This window comes from Polyodon spathula, chromosome 41, assembly GCF_017654505.1.
Source record: "Polyodon spathula isolate WHYD16114869_AA chromosome 41, ASM1765450v1, whole genome shotgun sequence".
In the NCBI taxonomy this organism is placed as follows: domain Eukaryota; kingdom Metazoa; phylum Chordata; class Actinopteri; order Acipenseriformes; family Polyodontidae; genus Polyodon; species Polyodon spathula.
Window position 1 is genome coordinate 704,947 of NC_054574.1, and position 22,503 is coordinate 727,449.

The 22,503-nt window shown below is 39.6% G+C and overlaps 1 protein-coding gene across 15 annotated transcripts in view; it reads right to left on the reverse strand.

The window, feature by feature from the left end:
* Nucleotides 1-2,825: 2,825 nt before the first annotated feature.
* The window catches only part of LOC121305037 (elastin-like), a 46,402-nt gene continuing 26,724 nt past the window's right edge, over nt 2,826-22,503 (reverse strand). For 5 of the 15 annotated variants that reach the window (XM_041236545.1, XM_041236544.1, XM_041236537.1 and 2 more), the window contains 34 exons: nt 22,005-22,076; nt 21,072-21,140; nt 20,384-20,458; nt 19,004-19,042; nt 18,685-18,759; nt 18,420-18,476; nt 18,100-18,183; nt 17,845-17,883; nt 17,336-17,413; nt 16,838-16,912; nt 15,897-15,992; nt 15,419-15,457; nt 14,849-14,926; nt 14,403-14,438; nt 14,018-14,101; nt 13,794-13,829; nt 13,434-13,505; nt 13,216-13,245; nt 12,544-12,585; nt 10,740-10,784; nt 10,376-10,405; nt 9,660-9,686; nt 9,447-9,476; nt 9,126-9,149; nt 8,855-8,875; nt 7,771-7,800; nt 7,243-7,266; nt 6,501-6,533; nt 6,004-6,051; nt 5,125-5,157; nt 4,424-4,489; nt 3,574-3,624; nt 3,225-3,248; nt 2,826-2,947 (listed from right to left, as the gene is read on the reverse strand). In XM_041236545.1, coding sequence (XP_041092479.1) covers nt 2,841-2,947; nt 3,225-3,248; nt 3,574-3,624; nt 4,424-4,489; nt 5,125-5,157; nt 6,004-6,051; nt 6,501-6,533; nt 7,243-7,266; nt 7,771-7,800; nt 8,855-8,875; nt 9,126-9,149; nt 9,447-9,476; nt 9,660-9,686; nt 10,376-10,405; nt 10,740-10,784; nt 12,544-12,585; nt 13,216-13,245; nt 13,434-13,505; nt 13,794-13,829; nt 14,018-14,101; nt 14,403-14,438; nt 14,849-14,926; nt 15,419-15,457; nt 15,897-15,992; nt 16,838-16,912; nt 17,336-17,413; nt 17,845-17,883; nt 18,100-18,183; nt 18,420-18,476; nt 18,685-18,759; nt 19,004-19,042; nt 20,384-20,458; nt 21,072-21,140; nt 22,005-22,076 — 1,769 coding nt within the window. In that variant the 3' untranslated portion in view covers nt 2,826-2,840. The remainder of the gene's footprint in view (nt 2,948-3,224; nt 3,249-3,573; nt 3,625-4,423; nt 4,490-5,124; nt 5,158-6,003; nt 6,052-6,500; nt 6,534-7,242; nt 7,267-7,770; nt 7,801-8,854; nt 8,876-9,125; nt 9,150-9,446; nt 9,477-9,659; nt 9,687-10,375; nt 10,406-10,739; nt 10,785-12,543; nt 12,586-13,215; nt 13,246-13,433; nt 13,506-13,793; nt 13,830-14,017; nt 14,102-14,402; nt 14,439-14,848; nt 14,927-15,418; nt 15,458-15,896; nt 15,993-16,837; nt 16,913-17,335; nt 17,414-17,844; nt 17,884-18,099; nt 18,184-18,419; nt 18,477-18,684; nt 18,760-19,003; nt 19,043-20,383; nt 20,459-21,071; nt 21,141-22,004; nt 22,077-22,503) is intronic. The other 10 variants (XM_041236536.1, XM_041236535.1, XM_041236534.1 and 7 more) reach the window with 10 other exon arrangements.

Consider the following 22,503-nt stretch of genomic DNA (forward strand, 5'->3'; position numbering starts at 1 on the left):
TTTTACAAAGACACTCAAAACTTGACAAAGGCATCCAATAAAATCAGTACGGAAAATGTTATTCCACAGCATTCCAAGTGACCTACTGACTTAAAACAGGAAATAAGTCAAGCCCTTTTTTTAACTACACACTGTACATTTCAGGTGGCTTTGTGCATGAAATAGCTGACAGCAATGTTTTGGCACACAGCGAGTTGTAATTTAATCACCACCCAGACATGTCTCGAGAAGCCTGCACCAGCAGGACAATTAAAGACCTTAAAATAGAGCAGCATTGCATTATCAGATTGACTCTAAACAGCACATCAGCTTTCTGCGTAGGAAGTGGACAGCTCTCTCCAGCAGAGAGGGTAAATGATAACAATTGGCTGATGGTTAGCGAAGCAGTGGGATGCAGTGCAAGGACTGTAATTTTCATTTCAAAGCAAGAGATTCTGAAACAGCCCTGGTAAAGCCCAGAGTCTGGAAATTCAAAATCCTTGTTGGGCAGCCTCAAATAAAATCCTTGGTGAAGCGTTTGATCGCTGTACCATTCTGAGCATGTTCTTTATCGTCTTGTACTGTGCTGAAACTAGTCACACTTGAAATGAGTGGCTATTTCTCAGTTGAGCTATTGGGTAAATAATCTGAATTAGTCCAGCCCATTATTGACAGATACTTACTCGATGGAAGTGAGAACCGTCCTCTTTTACAAGAAATGTTTACTTTACACAATATATATATATATATATATATATATATATATATATATATATATATATATATATATATATATATATATATATATGCATGCTTTATAATGTCTCATTAGACTACAGTAGATGTACAATGCGATTGGAAGAAAAGCATGGAAAGAAAATAATTATGACATCATCAATAAGCAGCGAATTAAAAAAAAAAATCTCCCCAAAATAACCATAACAAAGCATTTTGGTTGCAGATCAACGTCCAGGACAGTTTGCTCTTCTTTGTCTGTCAGTTTCCATGACAACAGTCACTTTCTTTTCAGATCCCAAACGTCAGAGTAAAAAGTAAGCTAATTAGTGGTTTCTCAACAGTCTTGCCAGGGTGATTTCAACCAGCCCCAGCAGTTAAAAGATAATAATGCTGAACGATTGTAAATATCTACAAGCAGATTGTTACCTATCTGGAGCACACGTACTGCATGTCAGCGCAGTTTCAGAACACATCCGTACAGCTCTTTCACATCACACTGACAGTCAGCTATATTTCTTATAGGACCAATAAAACACGGATCTCAGTGCCTTCAATCAAGCAGAGTGCATAATTGCATGCTAGGGCTTTCTCCAATAACTCATCCGTATTCAGCACTCTGCCTGATGTATCAGATGACTGTGGTTATTGGTTATACACTTCAACAGATGTTTTAGTCACTGCAAATGTAAACCTTTAGATTGAATTAGTTGTTAAAAATCACACTGCAGGAGCTGAACTCGTAATGAACTTCATTTTCATGAAGGTGAGATGTTACAGTGATGATTTACCTCCATATGACTCCTCTGTACAAGTACAGTATACCATGGACTGGGTTAAACTCTTCTTAGGGTCCGGATTGTCTATTATAATTCTAGTTCAATACTCTCCATTGCAAAGAGTAAAGTGTATGTATTATTCAAGGTATGCTATATCACATTTATGAAAAACAGGTAATGTATGGGTAATGCATTATTTAACTACAGTGCAGTAACATTGCAACATAACTACTTCTGCACATTTTGAAAAGATGCATCACGTACTGCACACATCACAAGACGTATGCTGAGAAATCAAGCTTGCTCCTTTGTGAAAACAGGTTGTTCAATATCTTCTTCTATTACACCAGCACCCTTGGCATATTTATGATATCTTGGGGAAGTCCTAGGAAGCACTCGTCCAATGACATTTTGAGTTTTTTGCAAATTGAGAAATAAATGTGAATCTCACATTTATAGATCTGGTCAGGCTCACTTTGGGAATTCGTGCCCAACGTCTATGTCTCTTGTACACAATGATTTGAATTGACTATGCCCCTGCAAATGCACTAATAATGTCATATAATTTACTATGTGTATCGTCTTGCAACCCTATAATCCATTTAAATGGATTTTGGAATCTCAGAGGCATCACATAATGCAGCACTTATAAAAAATACAGTGTATGATTTTCATTGAAAATCAAAACATCAGTTTAAATTAATTCAGGGACTAACAGGGTACATCTCTATCTATATGAAACAGTTGCCTGTATCAGCTACTGCATACATGTAAAGCAAGGAGAGATTCCAAATGGTTAAATGTAGTAATGAATAAAGGAGGTCATCATTTCCTATGCAATTGCAGCCAGCTGCTTTAGTGAACAGAAGCAGACCCTGCCTCTCTCGTGCCCTAATGCAGGGCAGGTATCCTGCAGACCTGCAATTGCAGGACACCTGCAGAATTCCCTGAAATGCAGCTGGCCTTTCAGCTCCCCTCTCCCTGAAGCTTGAGCCCCCCTTTGCTAATCAGGGTTTGTTAAACAGGGAGGAGACAGAGGCGCTGCCAGCGTGACCTGCATACCTGCCTGCCTGCATTTCTGCTGTGCTCCAGCTCCTAATCCAAAACACGAGAAATGCCATTACAAGAGTCAAACCTATACAAGCATGTCCTTACATACTGCACGCACCACGTGGGAAAGCACAGACTTTACATGTGTTAGTGTAAGACTTGAATACTTTGAGCTCACTGCATAGTTTGCATTGCAAAACCTAAAAATGCATTGCCTGTTATTTCTTACCAAGTCACCACACAACAACACATTTCCATAAGGCAATGGGAAAGCCACACTAGCACTGCTATATTCCATTATATAACATGCCTGAGTAACTTGGCTGTGACCTTGATACTGTATATGAAGTTTAAGCACATACCTGGGTAAGCCTGTGGATAGCCACCATAACCTGGGACTCCACCTGTGCCAAAAGTACACAATATTAGTCGACTATTCTTCCTTCATTTAGAGGCAGCATAATACAGTGCTCCGTGAGAAGGAATAGGGAGAGATAACTGAGTGTGGGAGGCTACTATTCTCCAAAACATATGGAGTAGAAGATAATAAGGATTAAACCTTGGTACAATCTGTATTTCTGGTAGAAAACTAGCCCTCCCACACAACATAATGCCATCCCTTTAACTCGGTAACACGGACAGTTACAGGTTTAATTTTAAACACTGAAAAGACATTCTTACCTGCTTGTAAACCACCACTGTAGCCTGAAAAAAAAAAAAAAAAAAAAAGCAGTTTTGTAAAAGTAATGGCTGGGCTCACAGTATGAATCCTTTGGTTCTCTAATTGTAAGTCTCCATTTTTTACAGTCTCAATGCTACAGGTCCTAAGAGGATTGGCGATCATGGTACCTGGAGGGGGGGGGGCACTAAAACTATACACTTATGCCCCTGGCATTCCTGACTATAAATCAAGTGAATGGAAATCAATAAGCCACTGACGAGGTGAGGCAATTGCGTGGGCTGCTGTTTAGTCATGCAGTGGCTGTTTATTTATGAATGGTTAGTTTATATAAGACGATATAAAACATACCTGGTTTGGGCCCTTTACCTCCCAGTCCTACACCAGTTGGATACCTCACACCTGTTGAGACAAAACACTCTGCGATTAACAGTGAGCTTGCAGGACAGTAAGCAGCAGTGATGGCCACTCAAGTTAATCTAGTCTCCTGCTTGTCCTGTCAATATATCTCACAAGGCCAGTTGGCAGTAGTGGATGATGTTCTTTATTAATAAACTATGGTCACCAACAAGGAAGCTATTACTAATAACATTTCCGGCACAGCTTTCAGATACTGCCCCACTGGGAGAGGGAGTACAGTACATTCCTTCTTTCTAATGATGTGAAATGAAAATCAGCCCGCGATAATGAGCAGGAAGTTCATTTTGTATTTGCTTCAGTGTCTGAATCACAGGGGCATCTTTGTTTGTGGAATACGTGCTGGATCAGTAACTGTAACATTTACCCAAGAATACACGGTCAACTCACTCACCCAGATAATACACAGAAAACGCAAACACACAGACAACCAGGACAGAGATTTAGAACTGAATTGTAAATGAACAACAACATGCGTTATGCTATTGCTCTATGTGTGTATGTATATTTTTGGAGGGTAATAGAATTATATTAATTTCTAGCACCAGTCCACCTGTGGTATAGCTATGATTTCAAGCTGCTTTTGAATTTCAGATTTATTACAGACATCCTTTAGCTGAGACAGCTCAGGAGCTGTACATATAAGTCCTCTGGGTTAGCTGTTGGTCCCTGGCAAACATGTGAGAGCATCCTGAGACAAGAACATCAGGGGAGAACGTCACTGCAGTGCCACAGCCCCTGAGAGGTGGGAGTCAATCTCAGTGGCTTAGCAGCAATTATGTACCTGCTCCAGGCTGGACCCCAATCCCCACTCCAGGCTGGACTCCTACTCCTGGAACAGCTCCAATGCCTGGAGAAACAAGGAGGAAACAAGGTTCAGGACAGGCACATCAAGTGAGCCTGTTATTCTAAACACTAAGTCATAAGATGGACTGTGCAGCAGAACTACAAAGAAAGGCACCGGTGTAAGGAAGTTATGTATGTATTTGTGTGTGAAGGAGCACACACACACACAAAAAGGATTCAAGCAGAATTTAACAAGTTTCCTTAACTGATTCCAATAATCAAAAGTCTTTTACAGCTTAATCATTATCCTTCGACGCAATAATGAGACCACTAGCTATAAGATGAAATTAAGCAATGATACCAGTTAGCAATTTCTGGAAGAAAGCCTCGGACACAGCGCTGGTGTGTGTTCATGGAGGATCTTGAATGCTTCTCAAATGCACCTCCAAGTGCCTGCTGCTTTATAGTTTTTTTACACATCTTGCGTGCAAAGTTAGTTGCTGGCTTATCTACAGTACATGACTTTAATTTGATCAACAGCAGGTACATATTGTGTGCTAGAGATCAGATGTACAGAATGTATGCATTTATGTATGTATCTCCATATGCCTGCACCAGTGTGTTTGTATACTGTCATTCTTCAGTGCTGAGAAGGGATTTCTCAATCCCAGTATTGCACTGCCCTCTCACTCTGCATACCTGCTCCATACACCTGGCCATAAGGATATCCACCTGAATCATGATACAAAAGGAAAGGGCTGCATTCATTGCTCTGGAGTTTGTCTCTGCGTGTCACAGACTCCTTCAGGAAAATTTAACTACAGTCTCCCCAAGAGTTTAAAGGGATAGCAGCACACACTGAGAACTATGGAGAATCTTATCTGCAGGTTTGGGGGTTTCACCCGTCAGCCTGTGGGTACCCCGAAACATGCAAGAGAACACATACAGGCCACTCAATATGATGAATTCAGGTTGAAGTCAAACTTTCAGATGAGCCTATCACTAACTGTTAATAAGAACATGTATAACAAATGATTTGAATTACTGTACTGAGACAGAAGTGATGCTATAAATACTGTACTAATAATCCATGTACTTCACATTTTGAACCGAATAGAAAGCATTATGCAAATCACATATATACAAAACACAATTAAAAAAGCAATAATGAGACACTTATGAGACATAGCATCTCTATTCTTCTTGCTTTTCCACTGGATATTTAATGCATTTACAGGAAATAAGACTCCCATTGCATGGCAGTTGGATCCATTCCTGGTTTTACTATGAGTTTAATGGAACACACCTGAGCTCGTTACTGTATCTATACAGTGTGGCTAATCAAGCATGCAGTAAACCCTGGAATGGGTGACACTGCTATTCAATAGGTGTCTTATTTCCATCCCTGCATTACCATGCAGTTTATTATTGGTTACTTTATATTACGCTTGACCATACCCCACTGTGCTTTACCGTGCTTGATGGTAAAATGTTTTAAGGGCACATACCCATGCAACACAAACGAACACTGAAGCATGGCCACCTGACCATAAAAACTGCTTTAAGTGCTGTGCATACCTGTTTTGGCGCCAGGCTGGTACAGTCCTGGCACATAGGGGTATCCACCTGAAACAAAGCAGGAGAGAAACACTTTACTCACTCTCTCGTTTTTGAATGCATAGTTCTTATTTTACAGTAATCTTGTTTGGCTTTCCTAAATGAGACTCTACCTTTAATGGTTCTGAAATGCAGATCAACCCCTAGCTGCTATTTGAACACTCCCTCAAAGCAGAAGGCCTCTTTCAGTTGTATTACTTGTCTGACAGGATTTTAAACATCAAAAGTATGATGCATTATGGCTTCATTTATTTCCACCAGTTTGTGCAGAAAAAAGTCAGTGCTCTATACTCTACTGCATACCAGGTCATCGGTCTATTAATACTTGCATGGAAAGTTATGATACCATAACCTTTATGTATGTATCTGTATATGCCTGCACCAGTGTGTTTGAAAACTGTCAGTGAGAGAAGGGATTTCTCAATCCCAGTATTGCACTGCCCTCTCACTCTGCATACCTGCTCCATACACCTGGCCATAAGGATATCCACCTGAATCATGATACAAAAGGAAAGGGCTGCATTCATTGCTCTGGAGTTTGTCACAGACTCCTTCAGACAGATTAGAAAGAAGATCCTCGACACTGAGGATGCTTGTCAGCTGCTTCACTCAATGTTAAAGAAGGGTTAAACTCCTAGGATCACTAATTAAATAGTTTCAGTATCTTCAATACATTTAAAACAGGCATAGGTATACAAGCTGGTACATTACATTTGTGTTCTGGTCTGCCGTTCTGAGTGATTGAAGGGAGTTTATCTTTCCTATCCTACTAGAGCGCTGTGCAGTTTTGAGTAGAGTTATAGATAACCATTGAACTACAGATCTGCACAGTTGAAAGAGTTAAACAAAAAAGCAGCGGACAGATTTTTTAATTTTAACAGGTCTAGGCTAGCAACCTTGAATCTATATCTCAGTGGTATAACATTATTAAAAAAAGGCTCTTGGAAGATAATATGCACAAATCCCATGAAGTCTGCATTCAGTGAAACTGAGTTTTCAGCAATATTCCTAATTAGAGTCACCTGCATTGGATGCAATACAGATTTCTTTATTTCATTAACAGTATTTCTTTATTTAAAGAATGTTCTTCAGTCTGCATGCTCTGATTCATTAACTAACACTGGGTTTTCATAGTGAGTTGCAGTAAATTAAGCACATGCCAATTTATATAATAAATTGATGAGGAACTTGACGACATACCTGCAGGTTTTGGAGGTTTAGCTCCTGCAAGAGATCAAAAAGCGTTAGAAGATGTACAGTATATAAAGCACACACTCCTTCAGTGACACGAGTTTAAATCTAGCAATTTGGACCATGTTATAGAGTATGCTTTTGTAAATGTATTCACATGGATCAGTACTAGTGTTATTTTTGTACTAGTATACTTAATATTACATTACTCTTAGTGTTAATCTTAATCTGTTATAAACATACTGGGGGGAGATTGTGAAAAAGATAAACGGTCAGAGCTGATAAAGGATTTTGGCTCCACCCTGTGGTGGAAATGATAAAATGCTCAAACAAAGCTCTTGAGATCAAAGGTATTTAGATTCCAGGTCAAACTGGATATGCCTTACAAGAAATCACGGATTAAGCAAAGTCTATATTAACATTCAAAACAGTACAGTAGGATGCATTCTACAGTACTGTACTCATGATAACTGTACCAAACAATAATAATAATAATAATAATAATAATAATAATAATAATAATAATAAAAGACTTACCAGCACCTGGCTGAATAAGTCCTGTACCGACTAGAGAACAAAAATAAATAAATCAATCAATAAAAATACAGTAAATTGAATCCACGTTGTAATTTAATTAGTTGTAAATTGCATCAAATTACACAATAATGACAGGAACGAATGTGCAGCTGGACTGTCCGTCAATACTAGCACTTTGGAGTAAAATGAGGGCGAAGGGTTTGGTTACAGTCAGGAATGCTAATTTGAAATCCCTGTTCCTATTCCTTGTCACAGCACTTTATTGATTCCCAATACTGTGTCACTCCAAATCACATCAGAGGGACCCACCACGCGATCCCAGATTCCTGAAATTCTGCCAGGTATCATAACTAACACCAGCTCTTATTGTGATTATGCTTATGGAGTGCTTGTCTGCATACAGTATATCAGTCACATAATACTGTACAGGGGCTTTTCAGTGATCCCACAATGTTTTTTAATCACTTTAGAAAATCTGGGCAAACCCCAAATATTCAAAAGCCCTCGTAAACACTGTATACATTTTGTTATTATGCCTTTTTAATAACTCTTACTTGAAAGCAGATTGCACTCAAAATGTGTTTAGAATGATCAGGTTATATGCAGTTTGAGACACATCACAGTAAGGGATTCTTAAGGATTGCATCCACCTCAGTGTAAAGCCCTTTTTTTCATTACTGTCAGCAGGGGAGACCAATCAGAAATCCAACCTTACTTGAAGTGTTTCAGCTCAGTCCTCAATGCATAGCATGCTATCTCAAAGCGAACACAATGGTGCTGCTGTATTTACAAACCAGCCGCAGTGGGTTTATTCAAACTTGTGTTATTCAGATTGATACAGCATAGGAAAGCATTGCAAGCTGAATAATTGACATTGTGCAGATCGAGAAATTGGCATCAGAAGGGAATCAGAAGGCAGCATTTACAGGCCAGTGGGGAAAAAAAAAAATATGTTGGTGCACTAAAGAAAAAGACATTGTGCATGCAGCTATGACTTCTGCAGCTCTCTGTCTGGCAAAAAAACATTCAGCTACGTTACCATAGAGACCACCGAAAACTGAAAACACTAGCAAGCAAAACTTACCACCTGGCTGAACCAGTCCCGCTGAAAAACAACAGGACACACATTCATTATGTAGCTCGGTTTAATTTTAAAAGGTACAGGGGCTTTATTGAATTATCAGTCAAACTGACTACATTGAAATATGTTTTATATTGTCAGCATCAGGCTAACTTTGTGAAGTACAGTTGTGTAAGATATATAGCAGGGTAAAAGACTTGATATAACCGTTTATGAATAATTCACTGTGCTGAAATGGGCGTGAAATTGAGACTTTTAAAAAGTAGCCACTTACTTCCTACCCCAGGCTGCAGGACCCCTGCACCAATCAGAAAACAAAGCAGAGTCGATTAATTCTAATGGGCATTTTTGAGTTCTGAACGATTTGATTTATGAAGGAGTTGAGCATTGCAGAATGTGAACCATTTCTGTTGCTCAAAACACCTGCTACTGAAAGTTGCTGTTATTTGTCTATACAGAGTAAAACCTTAATGTGAAAGTACATGTTACATGACCTATGATTCACTGCTAATAATAATAATAATAATAATAATAATAATAATAATAATAATAATAATAATAATAATAATAATAATAATAATAATAATCTACTTACCAGTGCCAGGCTGAACACCTCCTGGACCAACTGGAAAAGAAAATATAAATTATCACAGCTGAACTATCTTTGCTGTTTTGGTTTCATAGTTTTAAGACTTTGAATTCCCAAGGGACTAACACATTGAATAGTTTATGACCGTCAGGTATAGAAATATAGGCAGGAAATTAGACTGAAACCAACAAAATAAATTGAGTTAAAAAAACCACTCACTTCCGACACCAGGCAGGACCCCTGCACCTTTCAAAAAAACAATACAAATAAAATATTAATATTCAAATAAAGGCAGAGGTTACTACCAGTAAGATTTGTACTGGTAAGACAGCTGATTCCACTGGTGCCAGTACTGCAGCTGCACAAAATAAATTCTTAATGCAATCTCCCATTTCACTTTCTCTAAACTTAAAGTCAATAAAATATAAGTATTCCTGTTTCTTCAGCTCTGGTGTTAAACTCCTGGCAGCAGTGTTTTTGGGGGGGTTTTTTCTGGCAGTAGAATTTGTACTGGTAATAGGAACCCCACAAACACTGCTGCCAGCAGAGTTTCAACAGTTCTAAACACTCCGTAAAATAAAATTATTAATATTAAATTAAAAATATATTTTTGGAATTGTGTAAGAATGCACATATAAAAAGTCTCACTACATATAAACAAATGTAAACTATATGAAAAAAATCTGATACACAGGAATACAAAAATGATTTGACTTTGCTTCTTAAGTGATGTGTACGACTGCATGAGAACGGTTGAAATAACTTAACTAAATTTGTAATGCTTCAACTGCGTGTGTGTTTTTTTCTTTAAGGAAAAAAAAAAGTGGTGTTATCTCTCAAGAACAAACGTTTAGTAAACCTGACCAACGTTTCAGCGCAATGGAACATACTTTTCCTAATTTCTAATACAAGAAGAATCAAGGCTGTGAACTCACCAACACCTGGCTGTACAACCCCTGTACCAACTAGAACAAAAAACAAAAAACAATGAGGTTGTGTATCACTGAATAAACAGCAATATTAAATGGGATTGTAGAAAGCCTCACCTGCCCCCATTAGAAATTATAATGATGGTTCAAACAGGTACTGTATTATATACACACACGCACACACATGTAAACTCATGCTACATACATGTTTTCCCCTTAAAGCTGAAGAAGCAGCAAAAATCAGTTATAGTCAAGCTAACCCACTAGTTATCTTAGAAGACAAGGCAGGAAATTGCAACAGTTCTCTGTTATTGAAATAAAATATTAAATAATTAGCATGGATTTAAATGCAATGTATAACAGTTCTTACTGGGTTTTGAAGGCTTGCCCCCAGCGGTTACACCCGTCGGTCCGCCTGTCAAAATATAACATGGTTTCAAATCTGTTTCCTGGTTTACCTTCTGCACATCACCTGGGTTTGTTCCCCACATGCCAAGGTCTTTGCTATTGACAGTCTTGTAGGCTTTTCACTATGTCCCCAACTATGGCCTCTTTTACTTCTGTATGTTCTAGCTGCACACAAGATGGTCCTTCCTTGCATTGAGGGGTTTACCCAACCACTCCAAATTTAGGAGTGCCTGCATCTCTGCCATTTCTTTAAGCATTTTTCATCCATAACTTTGTTGTTGACACTATCCAAAAACAGTTAACTCAGGATATGCTTGTCTTGTGTCTTGTAGGGTTGAACTATCCAACTATATCAAGGTCAGACCATGTCAAAGTTACAGTAACCACCTGACATTCAGCAATCAAGTGTAAAGCTTTACATATGAATTACTCATGGGGGTGCTGTGGATAAATAGAAGGTCAGTGCTCAAGTTTATTTTGAGCTTGTTTGTTTAACTGTTAATAACTAGCTTACAAACGTGTTTCATAAGCTGTTATTGCAAATGCAATTTGTTTTGCATTTTTAATTTTTTTTTTTTTTTTTTTTTTTTTTTGCTAAAGGTTACCAACTATTAACAGAATTGTTGGTAAACCAATTTTTAAGCTAGTTGTTAAATGTGTAAAAACAAAACAAAACAAAAAAAAACAGACTGAGTTAAAATAAAGAGCGACTAATATAAACTGTGTGGATCTGCAAAATTTTCTTTTAAACTGAAGGGCGGCAGGAGAACCAGAATGCAGACCCCTGCGGTGTCAGGGAGCAGAGAGAGGCAGAGCAAGCACTGGGAGGCAGCAATGCCGGACTGCTCCAGGGGCAGCGATGTACAGTGCAAGATGTTCCCTTATAAAAGATTACCACAGTAACAGAATAGCAAAGTGTTGTAAAGAACAGTGAGGTATGGTAAACCACATTAATAAACATGCAAAACCAGGGTACATGATGGTAGATTTGCAGTATAACCATGGGAAAAGCATGGGAACACTGCAAAGACACCACGCAGAAATACTGTGGTAATGTTTTCTAATGGGTTGCAGAACACATAGAAGTAAGAGAAGCTGCAGCATAGGGAGCGTAGTGCAAGTGGGTCCCATGAATTTAGGTTGAAATAAACAGCATGAAGGTGTTTATGGAGACGTATAGTTTTTGCAAGACCTGATTATTAATGCCCACTCTTCACGATGTAGGCGTTAAATGGTTATTAATAAATAAATAAATGACAGCCTTCTTCTATTTTACTCAACCCCCCTTTTAAATATTATCCACCTGTGTTATAGTTTAATAGATTTTATTACACTATATATTATATATATTTTAGTGTATTGTCCTAATAGAATTACAACAAAACCAATGTTTTGTTATTGAAAGGGAAGCTTGATTTCAAAGATTACACCTATATTCTGATTACTGATAATTAGTTTATGGTGTGTTAATTGTAGAAATGCAAGTATTTAATAGTAGAAATGTAAGTATTCAATTACTGAAATGCAAGTATTTAATTGCAAAAAAGTATTTGTAGAACCTTAATCTAGGGCATTGGTGTCGAAATTACGAAGTGACTAATTTTCTAAATTCATAGAGCAGTAAATGAAAGCACTTATAAAAAAAAAATCCATAGCAGATTTACGGTCATCAAATAGTTCAATGCCATACTGCATTCAACTTGGGCCTTTAGAACCCCAGAGAGGGCGCTTTGTGATCTCACAAGGAACAGAGATGGGTTTTATACCTGGAACTTGAATTTCCCCAGGGGTTAGTGTTGGGCCACCAGCTGGAAAATACACAGTTTGACAAGTTATAAAAGAGACCTATTTATCCTGCCTGATTTACACACGCTTTACAGAAAATATTTACTGGTCACCCGAGCCCTGCTGGACTCAGTGTAACAACAAACAGAGAAGGGAAATCAAAGAGTTTGATACGCAGGTGTATCGGGCAGGTCTGTTAGCAAGGCAGAGCATGGAAGCAGCTGCACAATTAGGCTGTGCTGCAAGTCTAAATATTATTATACATCCCTTTAGTAAGGCTAATGGTGACACTTGAGCCAAATTCAAACAAAAGTGCAGTAGTAATATAAAATGCATGTTTTAATGGGGTTAGATTTTTTTTTTTAATGCGTTTATGTCCAGATTCCAGAATGAAAGAAAACTGAATGAAGTTATCAAACCGGAAACAGGCAAGACGTTTCATTTCGGGGACTGTAAGAACCCTAGACGCGTTAGAATTGAACTTGGCATTTCTTCCTTTCAGAAAACAAAATTCACCAATAACAATTTGTAGTAAATAGCTTTGAAGATATTTTACTTTAAAACATTGGGCTAGATTATCAAAGTTCTTTCCTCAAAATCTTTGAGGATTTAGCCCAATGACTTTTTTAGATATCTGAAATTCTGTTGAGTACCTTGAGGTAACCCTGCTCCAGTTGGTAGCCCTAAAACAAAACATAAAAACAATGTATTGATAATTAACCGAGAATTAATCTATTTTAAAAACTGTAATAGGGTTAAGCTATCAACTACACCTACACCAAACTGCTAAAGTTCAGGTAGACAGAAAAGGTGTAGCAGGCCACAAAACGGCCTACTGGCTGAATTTGAACACCTCCTGGCACCCCAGTACCTGCAACACCCCCAGCTCCAGGAACAACAGCAGGTCCAGGACCAAGACCAGCTCCAGGAACAACACCGGGCCCTGGTTGAAGGAGAGCAACTGGAGTTAACATTTTTGTGTTACCTTAAAAGTGTTCAATTGTATTTCTGAGCAAACAAAGGTGTATGTACTAGAATCCCACACCTGGTATGTATTTCAGCACACACACATTCTGAAAACTAAATATTCAAACAAAAAAAAACTAGATTCTTGCTGCACATTTATAATGAATCACAGGTCATACTGTAACGATTGCAAGGGTAAGCACAATTCTAAAACAGAAGGCTTGTGACACAGCGCAAGAAAAACATTCAAAACAAATCTTTTTACCATATTTTGGAGGTTTAGCACCAAGCTGAGGAATTCCTGCAATAAAGAAAGAGATAGAGGCATAATGTAATGACTGCTATTGAATACAGTAATATAACAGTATCCATATGTGCTGTTTATTAGAACATCCATTATATATCATTAATAGATGCACAATCTATTCATAATAGATCATTAATGCTATTATTGGTTATGAGTCCTGACCAAACACAGGTCATTGGTACCTCCAGGGTAGACTCCTACTCCACCCGCTCCGGGAAGAACGCCCCCTCCGGGAAGAACACCTGCTCCAGGTTGAAGGGGAGCACCTGTAGTTAACAACAAGAGGGTAATACATTTTGGTGTTGCAATGTGTTTGATTATTATTATTATTATTATTATTATTATTATTATTATTATTATTATTATTATTATTATTATTATTTTCTTTAAAAACATTTGTTAATAGTATTTCTGAGCAAACAAGGGTATATGCACTAGAGTCCCACACCTGGTTTGTTTTTCAGCACACACACATTCTGTTACCAATAGACACTATACTGATTGCACTGGCCATTCTAAAACAGATGGCTTGTAAGACAGCACCAGAAAAACATTTAAAAAAATTACCGTATTTCGGAGGTTTAGCACCAAGCTGAGGAATTCCTGCAATAAAGAAAGAGATAGAGGCATAATGTAATGACTGCTACTGAATACAATAATATAACAGTATCCATATGTGCTGTTTATTAGAACATTCATTATATATGCGGCTTCTGATTTTCGATGCTTTACCCTGAACTCAATTGATACCTGTTAAGCCATTTGTGTAACTATCACAATTAAGAAATCTGTTAATAGTAACATTGATTTAATTGACCTGCTTTAAGTTAATTGTAATTTACCCAATAACAGTCTTGAATAGGTCACTTCAACTCTAAACATATTCTGGAGCACAATGAACCAGTACAGTACAGCAGACAGATCAAGAGATCAGCAGTCCTGACCCAGCTGATGGGGCTGCATGTTATTGCCAATGCGGCTATGCCTTCTGACCAAACACAAGTCACTGGTACCTCCAGGGTAGACTCCCACTCCACCGGCTCCAGGGTAGACTCCCACTCCAGCTCCAGGAACAAGGCCGCCACCAGCTCCTGGTTGAAGGGGACCACAGCAGTGAACATTTTTGTGTTGCAATGTGTACGTTTTTGCTTATTTTAAAAAAAAATTACCATAAGTGAACATTTTTGTGTTGCAATGTGTACGTTTTTGCTTATTTTAAAAAAAATTACCATAAAAACATTTGTTAAATAGTATTTCTGAGCAAACAAGGGTGACTGGACTAGAATCCCACAGCTGGTGTGTATTTGAGAACACATACATTCTGCAGGTTTAACATGGGCAACATTTAATAGAAGAAAAAACAGATTGTTGTTGCACATTTATAATGAACCACAGGTCATACTGTAGTGATTGCACTGGCCTGAGGTAAGCACAATTCTAAAACAGAAGGCTTGTGACACAGCGCAAGAAAAACATTAAAAACAGATCTTTTTACCATATTTTGGAGGTTTAGCACCAAGCTGAGGAATTCCTGCAATAAAGATTAGAGAATGCGCTTGTAATCTGAAAGTCGTGGCTCTCACCATATTTAGCAGCTTTGGCTGCTGCCTGGGCTCCAACACCTGGGATGAAAACAAATAGCACCCGTTATAAGAAAATAAGAACAAAAGACAATCAATGAGCTCCCTCCCAGTCTCTAGTAACTGGTTGAACCCAATGATTCAGCATCAACATTTTAAACCAAGTCTTAAAACCTTACCACAGTCTACCTGGAAGTACTTGATTATTTGCAATTAATACTATGCTGCAGTCGATCATCAGTACAGTCCTCTATTCTAACCACAGGATCATCTCCAGTTAGTACGCTGCTTTAAGTTAATTGTAATTTACCCAATAACAGTCTTGAATAGGTCACTTCAACTCTAAACATATTCTGGAGCACAATGAACCAGTACAGTACAGCAGACAGATCAAGAGATCAGCAGTCCTGACCCAGCTGATGGGGCTGCATGTTATTGCCAATGCGGCTATGCCTTCTGACCAAACACAAGTCACTGGTACCTCCAGGGTAGACTCCCACTCCACCGGCTCCAGGGTAGACTCCCACTCCAGCTCCAGGAAGAATACCAGCTCCAGGAACAAGGCCGCCACCAGCCCCTGGTTGAAGGGGAGAACTGCAGTGAACATTTTTCTGTTGCAATGTGTACGTTTTTGCTCATTAAAATGTTTTTTTTTTTTACCATAAAAACATTTGTTAAATAGAATTTCTGAGCAAACAAGGGTGACTGGACTAGAATCCCACAGCTGGTGTGTATTTGAGAACACACACATTCTGCAGGTTTAACATGGGCAACATTTAATAGAAGAAAAAACAGATGCTTGTTGCACATTTATAATGCATCACAGGCCATACTGTAACGATTGCACTGGCCTGGGGTAAGCACATTTATTTTTTATTTTTTATTTTTTTAAATAAATTTAGTCATCCCCAATGGTTTTTTACCCCTGTTTTCTCCCTAATTTGGAATGCCCAATTATTATTTGTATCCCGCTTCACAGCTGCAACCCACTGGCAACTCGAGAAACGGAGGCTGGAACACACGTCTTCCGAAACGTGCTCCTGCCAAGCCGTCGTTTATCACACTGCGGATCCACAGCGAGGCCACCAGACCTATAATGCTGGAGGACAACACAGACCTGGCAGCGCCACTGCAGAACCGCAGGCGCCCAATCAGCAACAGGGGTCGCTGGTGTGCGGTGAACAGTGGATTCCCCTGCCGACCTAACCCCTCCCTACCTGGGCGGCGCTTGGCCAATTGTGCGCTGCCCCTTGGAACCCCTGGTCATAGTTGGCAGTGACATAGCCTGGATTCGAACCTGTGATCGCCAGGCTATAGGGAGCATCCTGCGCTCCACGCAGAGCGCCTTTTAGCACCAAGCTGAGGAATTCCTGCAATAAAGGTTAGTGGATGCGCTTGTAATGTGAAAGCTGTGGCTCTCACCATATTTAGCAGCTTTAGCTGCAGCTTTGGCTGCTGCCTGGGCCTGAGCTTGAGGTGCAACCTGGGCTCCAACACCTGAGATGAAAACAAATAGCACCCGTTATAAGAACGTCAATCAATGAGCTCCCGGTCTCTAGTAACTGGTTGAACCCAATGATTCAGCATCAACTTTTTAAACCAAGTCTTAAAACCTAACCACAGTCTACCTGGAAGTACTTGATTATTTGCAATTAATACTATGCTGCAGTCGATCATCAGTACAGTCCTCTGTTCTAACCACAGGATCATCCCCAGTTAGTACGCTGCTTTAAGTTAATTGTAATTTACCCAATAACAGTCTTGAATAGGTCACTTCAACTCTAAACATATTCTGGAGCACAATGAACCAGTACAGTACAGCAGACAGATCAAGAGATCAGCAGTCCTGACCCAGCTGATGGGGCTGCATGTTATTGCCAATGCGGCTATGCCTTCTGACCAAACATAAGTCACTGGTACCTCCAGGGTAGACTCCCACTCCACCGGCTCCAGGGTAGACTCCCACTCCAGCTCCAGGAACAAGGCCGCCACCAGCTCCTGGTTGAAGGGGAGCACAGCAGTGAACATTTTTGCGTTGCAATGTGTACGTTTTTGCTTATTTTAAAAAAAATTACCATAAAAACATTTGTTAAATAGTATTTCTGAGCAAACAAGGGTGACTGGACTAGAATCCCACAGCTGGTGTGTATTTGAGAACACACACATTCTGCAGGTTTAACATGGGCAACATTTAATAGAAGAAAAAACAGATTGTTGTTGCACATTTATAATGAATCACAGGTCATACTGTAGTGATTGCACTGGCCTGGGGTAAGCACAATTCTAAAACAGAAGGCTTGTGACAGAGCGCAAGAAAAACATTCAAAACAGATCTTTTTACCATATTTTGGAGGTTTAGCACCAAGCTGAGGAATTCCTGCAATAAAGATTAGAGAATGCGCTTGTAATCTGAAAGTCGTGGCTCTCACCATATTTAGCAGCTTTGGCTGCTGCCTGGGCTCCAACACCTGGGATGAAAACAAATAGCACCCGTTATAAGAAAATAAGAACAAAAGACAATCAATGAGCTCCCGGTCTCTGATTGGTCCTCATATTCTGGAGCACAATAAACCAGTACAGTAAAGCAGACGGATCAAAAGATCAGCAGTCCTGACCCGGCTGATGGGGCTGCATGTTATTGCCAATGTGGCTATGCCTTCTGACCAAACACAAGTCACTGGTACCTCCAGGGTAGACTCCTGCTCCAGGGTAAAAACCAGGAACTCCTCCTGCCCCTGGATAGACACCACCCCCGGGAACGCCACCACCTGAAACGGGTAAAGCAATGACTGTGAATGTGAATCAACCTGTAGAAAACGATTCTATCGTCCGGCTTGAACTTGTCGTAGGCACTATTTGCATGCCATAGGCAAGTGTACCATGCTGGTACAGGGCAATGCCTGCACCATGCCTCTGTGCTTTAACCATGCATTACCGTGCTTTCGAGAAACGCACGCTGAAGGTTAGTGAATGCGTTTTTCAATATGAAAGTCGTGGTTCTCACCATATTTAGCGGCTTTGGCTGCTGCTTGGGCCTGAGCTGCAACCTGGGCTCCAACACCTAGGATGAAAACAAATAGCACCTGTTATAAGAACCTCAATCAATGAGCTTCCTGTCCCTAGTAACTGGCTGATTCAGCATCAGCAAGGTAACACGTTCCACACGCCCACACCCACTCTCTGTTTAATAAGGAGTCTTTAGAACATTGTTACTGTTTAACTTCAAGGGAATTTTGTTAGTGCAATGTAATTCAAATGAAACGCTTTACCATTTGCTGTGGGGTATCCTGGCTTTGATCCAGCTCCGACTCCTCCTCCTAACCCAGCTCCCAAACCACCGTAACCTGGAACAGCAACACGGTCAAACTGTGCGCTGCAAGAGCACTAGCCTTCACGCGCTGTCCCAGAGCTTGCATTGACAAACCTCTCAAGGGTAGGACAGCTAAACCAACTGTTGGTGACTTCTGCATTTTAAATGATCACGTTTTGAGCAATGAAGAATATCTTTGGGAAATGTTTAAACAAGCATTGAATATTTCCAGGGTTTTTATTATCTAGAATGTATTGTGAAGGACCAAAGTAACCTACCATAGGGCACAGTTCCACCATAAGGTGATCCATAGCCACCTGATATAAAGCAAAACAGAATCAGTTTTCCTGACTTCCCATCAGAAGCTTAATATGCACTCCTCAAAATGTAGGAATTAGTTTGATAGCATTTTGGAACTTCCAAATCTAGAACTAGGTCAAAACTTGCTTGCAAATTGTTAGTAGGGTTGCTTCAAGGTGTATTTAAAACGCAGGTCATGCCACACTTTCTTTCTGTTTGTTCTCAGATGGATACTGAACTTTCTCACAATCACACATTGCATGTGCTGCATTGTATCGTATCTCCTCGAAACACTTGAATTTGATGCCGTGACCCAAGCTTTATCATAACCTTGTCAAGCGTCTGCTCGCTCTGAACTCAAGCATGCACACTGGCCCTTGTGCTTTATATTGATCGCTGGTTTACATGCTTCAGCATGATGCTGCTTCAGAGCACGTTGGTTTTTATTAGGAACGAGACATAATGCATTCACAGCCTCTTGGAACAATTCCTTCTTTGGTTCTTGAGCCATATGTAAAGCTCCTGCTTGAAGAAACCTAAAGTCGTGCAGTGAAGTTTAAGAGTAGAGGTGGGTTTAACGGTTCAGTGAAAACCATGTTTCTCAACTGGAAACGAAAACAAATTCACAATGCACACCAAAATGTCAAGACTGGACTTAAACTGACCTAAAGACTTCTATATTTAGGAATCAAACCCATTCTTTGTAAAAAAGTGTCAGCATACAGTCACCCAGTATTGTGTAGACTGTGGGAGTCTGTTCGATTGATCTAAACAATCATTAAAATAAGACATGCCGTGGTGTTTTACATAGTTTTACAGATAGGAATGCACATGGAGATTTAATTGTACTGTTATTTGTTTGTTTTCCATAACCTTAGCACACAAAGGTCCAATCTAAACCAGTAAAAATGAAACGCTTCCCCAGCAAAACCAGTTTAGCGATACAGTACGATATCAAAAGCATTTAAAGCATCAAAAGCATTTAAAGCAATGCAGCAAATGCTGTCAAATGAATAACTCAGCTACTGTTAGTGAAACTATTGAGTGCTTTAAAGTTGAGCCCTTAAGTGCCAGAGGCAACTGACAATAAGAAACAGTTACGAGGCAATCAGTTGCTCAGCTTTATAGCTTGTCTGGCTTTAGTATGGTATGCTTCCTTCCGTCATGAAATCTGAAGACTCATGGAGCTCCAGAGAACGAGGGAAGAAGATGCAACACAAGATCCTGATTTTGAGGCCTCTATGTTAGCATCTAAGATCTAAGCACACAGCAGTGTGTAAGAATAAGTTGGTTGCAGTTTTTGATACTCAAATGAAGGATCGGTTATTTCTAACTACAAAGTCCAGGTACTAACGCACCATACATGACCTGTGGACGGTAACCATTGTAACCGTACCCTGGGTACCCATAGTGGAGCTGGTAGTGGCTGTAAACTGGGGTAAAAAGTTTGTGTTTAATACATCATTATAGGGAGGCACACTTAACAGAACTGTACCAAATAGTGCTTTTGTTACACTGATAACATTTACAGAAAACACAGAAGGAGCTGGTATTTTCTCCAAAGCTTATAAAGCCTTTATTAACAGGCATCGACCTGTATATATTTTTCTGTAAACATGCAAAGAACTATCACATACTGTACATGATTTATGTTCACACACAATTCATTAATGAATAGACACCACTTTCAAAAAACCAACAGCCAAAATAGCTTAAGGCAATTCTCTGCTATCCATAATAACAAGCAGCTCCACCCTTGACCATGTTTAAATCATTCATTGCATCCAGTAGCTGCTATGCATCCAATAGTGTCACACTTTGATTTCTGCCTTTCACTGCTGGGACTCTATTCTGCTCCTCCCTTCCCAGTGTGCGAGTCCTGTGGACTGGAGCACCCGCAGTGGTTTGAGATGGCAAGCACAGGCGGTCCACTCTGTTTAAGCACTGGAATGCACGCCCATGCTGTGATGCTATGCTTTCCTGCATTCCTCTTTGAAGATGGTGTCTATTTATTTATGAACCACAGACAGAAGTGGCAGACTGTACCCGGTGCTTTTGGAGCTTTGATAGGGTATCCAAACGGGACTCCTGGCCGTTGACCATATCCACCCAAACCTGGATAATAGAAGCAAAGGTGCCATTTAAGAGGATTTTACAGCACCTCACTGTAAAAAGGTGGAGGCTGTGAGGGGGCAAGGCAGAGTTTTTGTGGCCATCACTGCCAGCCTGCAAAGTGAGCAGTTAATCATGTGTTCACACTTCAAACACATGAATATATATATACAGAACAAAACAAAACATTTTAAACATTTAGGGCGATGTTTCCTTTTTATAACCCTACTCTTCTGCATTATAGTTGTAAAGAACACTAGAGCACTGCCTTTATCACTGTGAGCAATCCTAACAATGCTCAATTTGAATGTGCAGTTCAATGCTTATTTGTTTCTCATATACTTGTATATATATATTTGTAGTTGAGATCCGTATTTGTACATCCCAGATAAAGTTAAAGAAGATTGCCACAATCCAAGATCCTCTTATGGTATAAACTTGCATTAGCCCATAGAGGGCAGTCAATCCCAAGCTATCCTACAATGGGAATTTAAACAGCTTGCATAGTTAGATGAAAAACACAAGATTAACGTCTGAACACGAGAAAGAAACTTACCTCCATAGCCGCCTCCATATGGGCCTCTCGCCCATAAACAAAACAAAGAAAATGTGACTTGCATGACGTGGATTGAAGTCTGTGTTGGATTATGAATCTTTTTTTTTGTAATGGTTCTGCTATACAGTCCCATCAATCCACCCCGTGTTTCTCAAACATGCTTTCCAATGCACGACTTCTGCTTTCTTTACCTTCCGTGGGATTGCCGTGCTTACACTATGTTGTGTTGTGCTTTTGCCATGCAGCAAACTTTTTTAAGAGGGATTTTGTCCCACTAAAATGCAAGGAGTCCAAGCCTTGTCCAACATTACCTGCTTTTGGCTTGACTCCAGTCCCAGTGGGGACTCCAGGGATCACTCCATTTGCTCCTGGGTACCTCAGACCTAGATCAACAGCATGGGATTACAGCTCTCACATTTAAAACTAAGAACAGTACTATTCAGAGAAGCGGAATTGGACCTGTTTGCTGACTACCATAAAACATGCAAACTATATTATTTAAGTCACAGCTTAAGCATTATAAGGTCTAGTCAAATGATCTAAGCAGGAATGAAACTGCAGCCCTATTTAGATCATTAATACAGGGTCCTAGTGTTAATAAGGAGTATCTTTAGGGTATTTCTGTCTATAAAATTATGCAAATAGCCAGGCAGGGTCCTTATTTAATCATTTAAATGTCTGTGGTGATGTCACAGCACATTAGATCAATTGATTAGCCCTGTATATGTCTTTTTTAAAATGTCAAATTGCAGCTTGCAATTGGAATGTAAAAAGCGTTTTATAAGGGTTATTGTATCGCTGCACTGCATC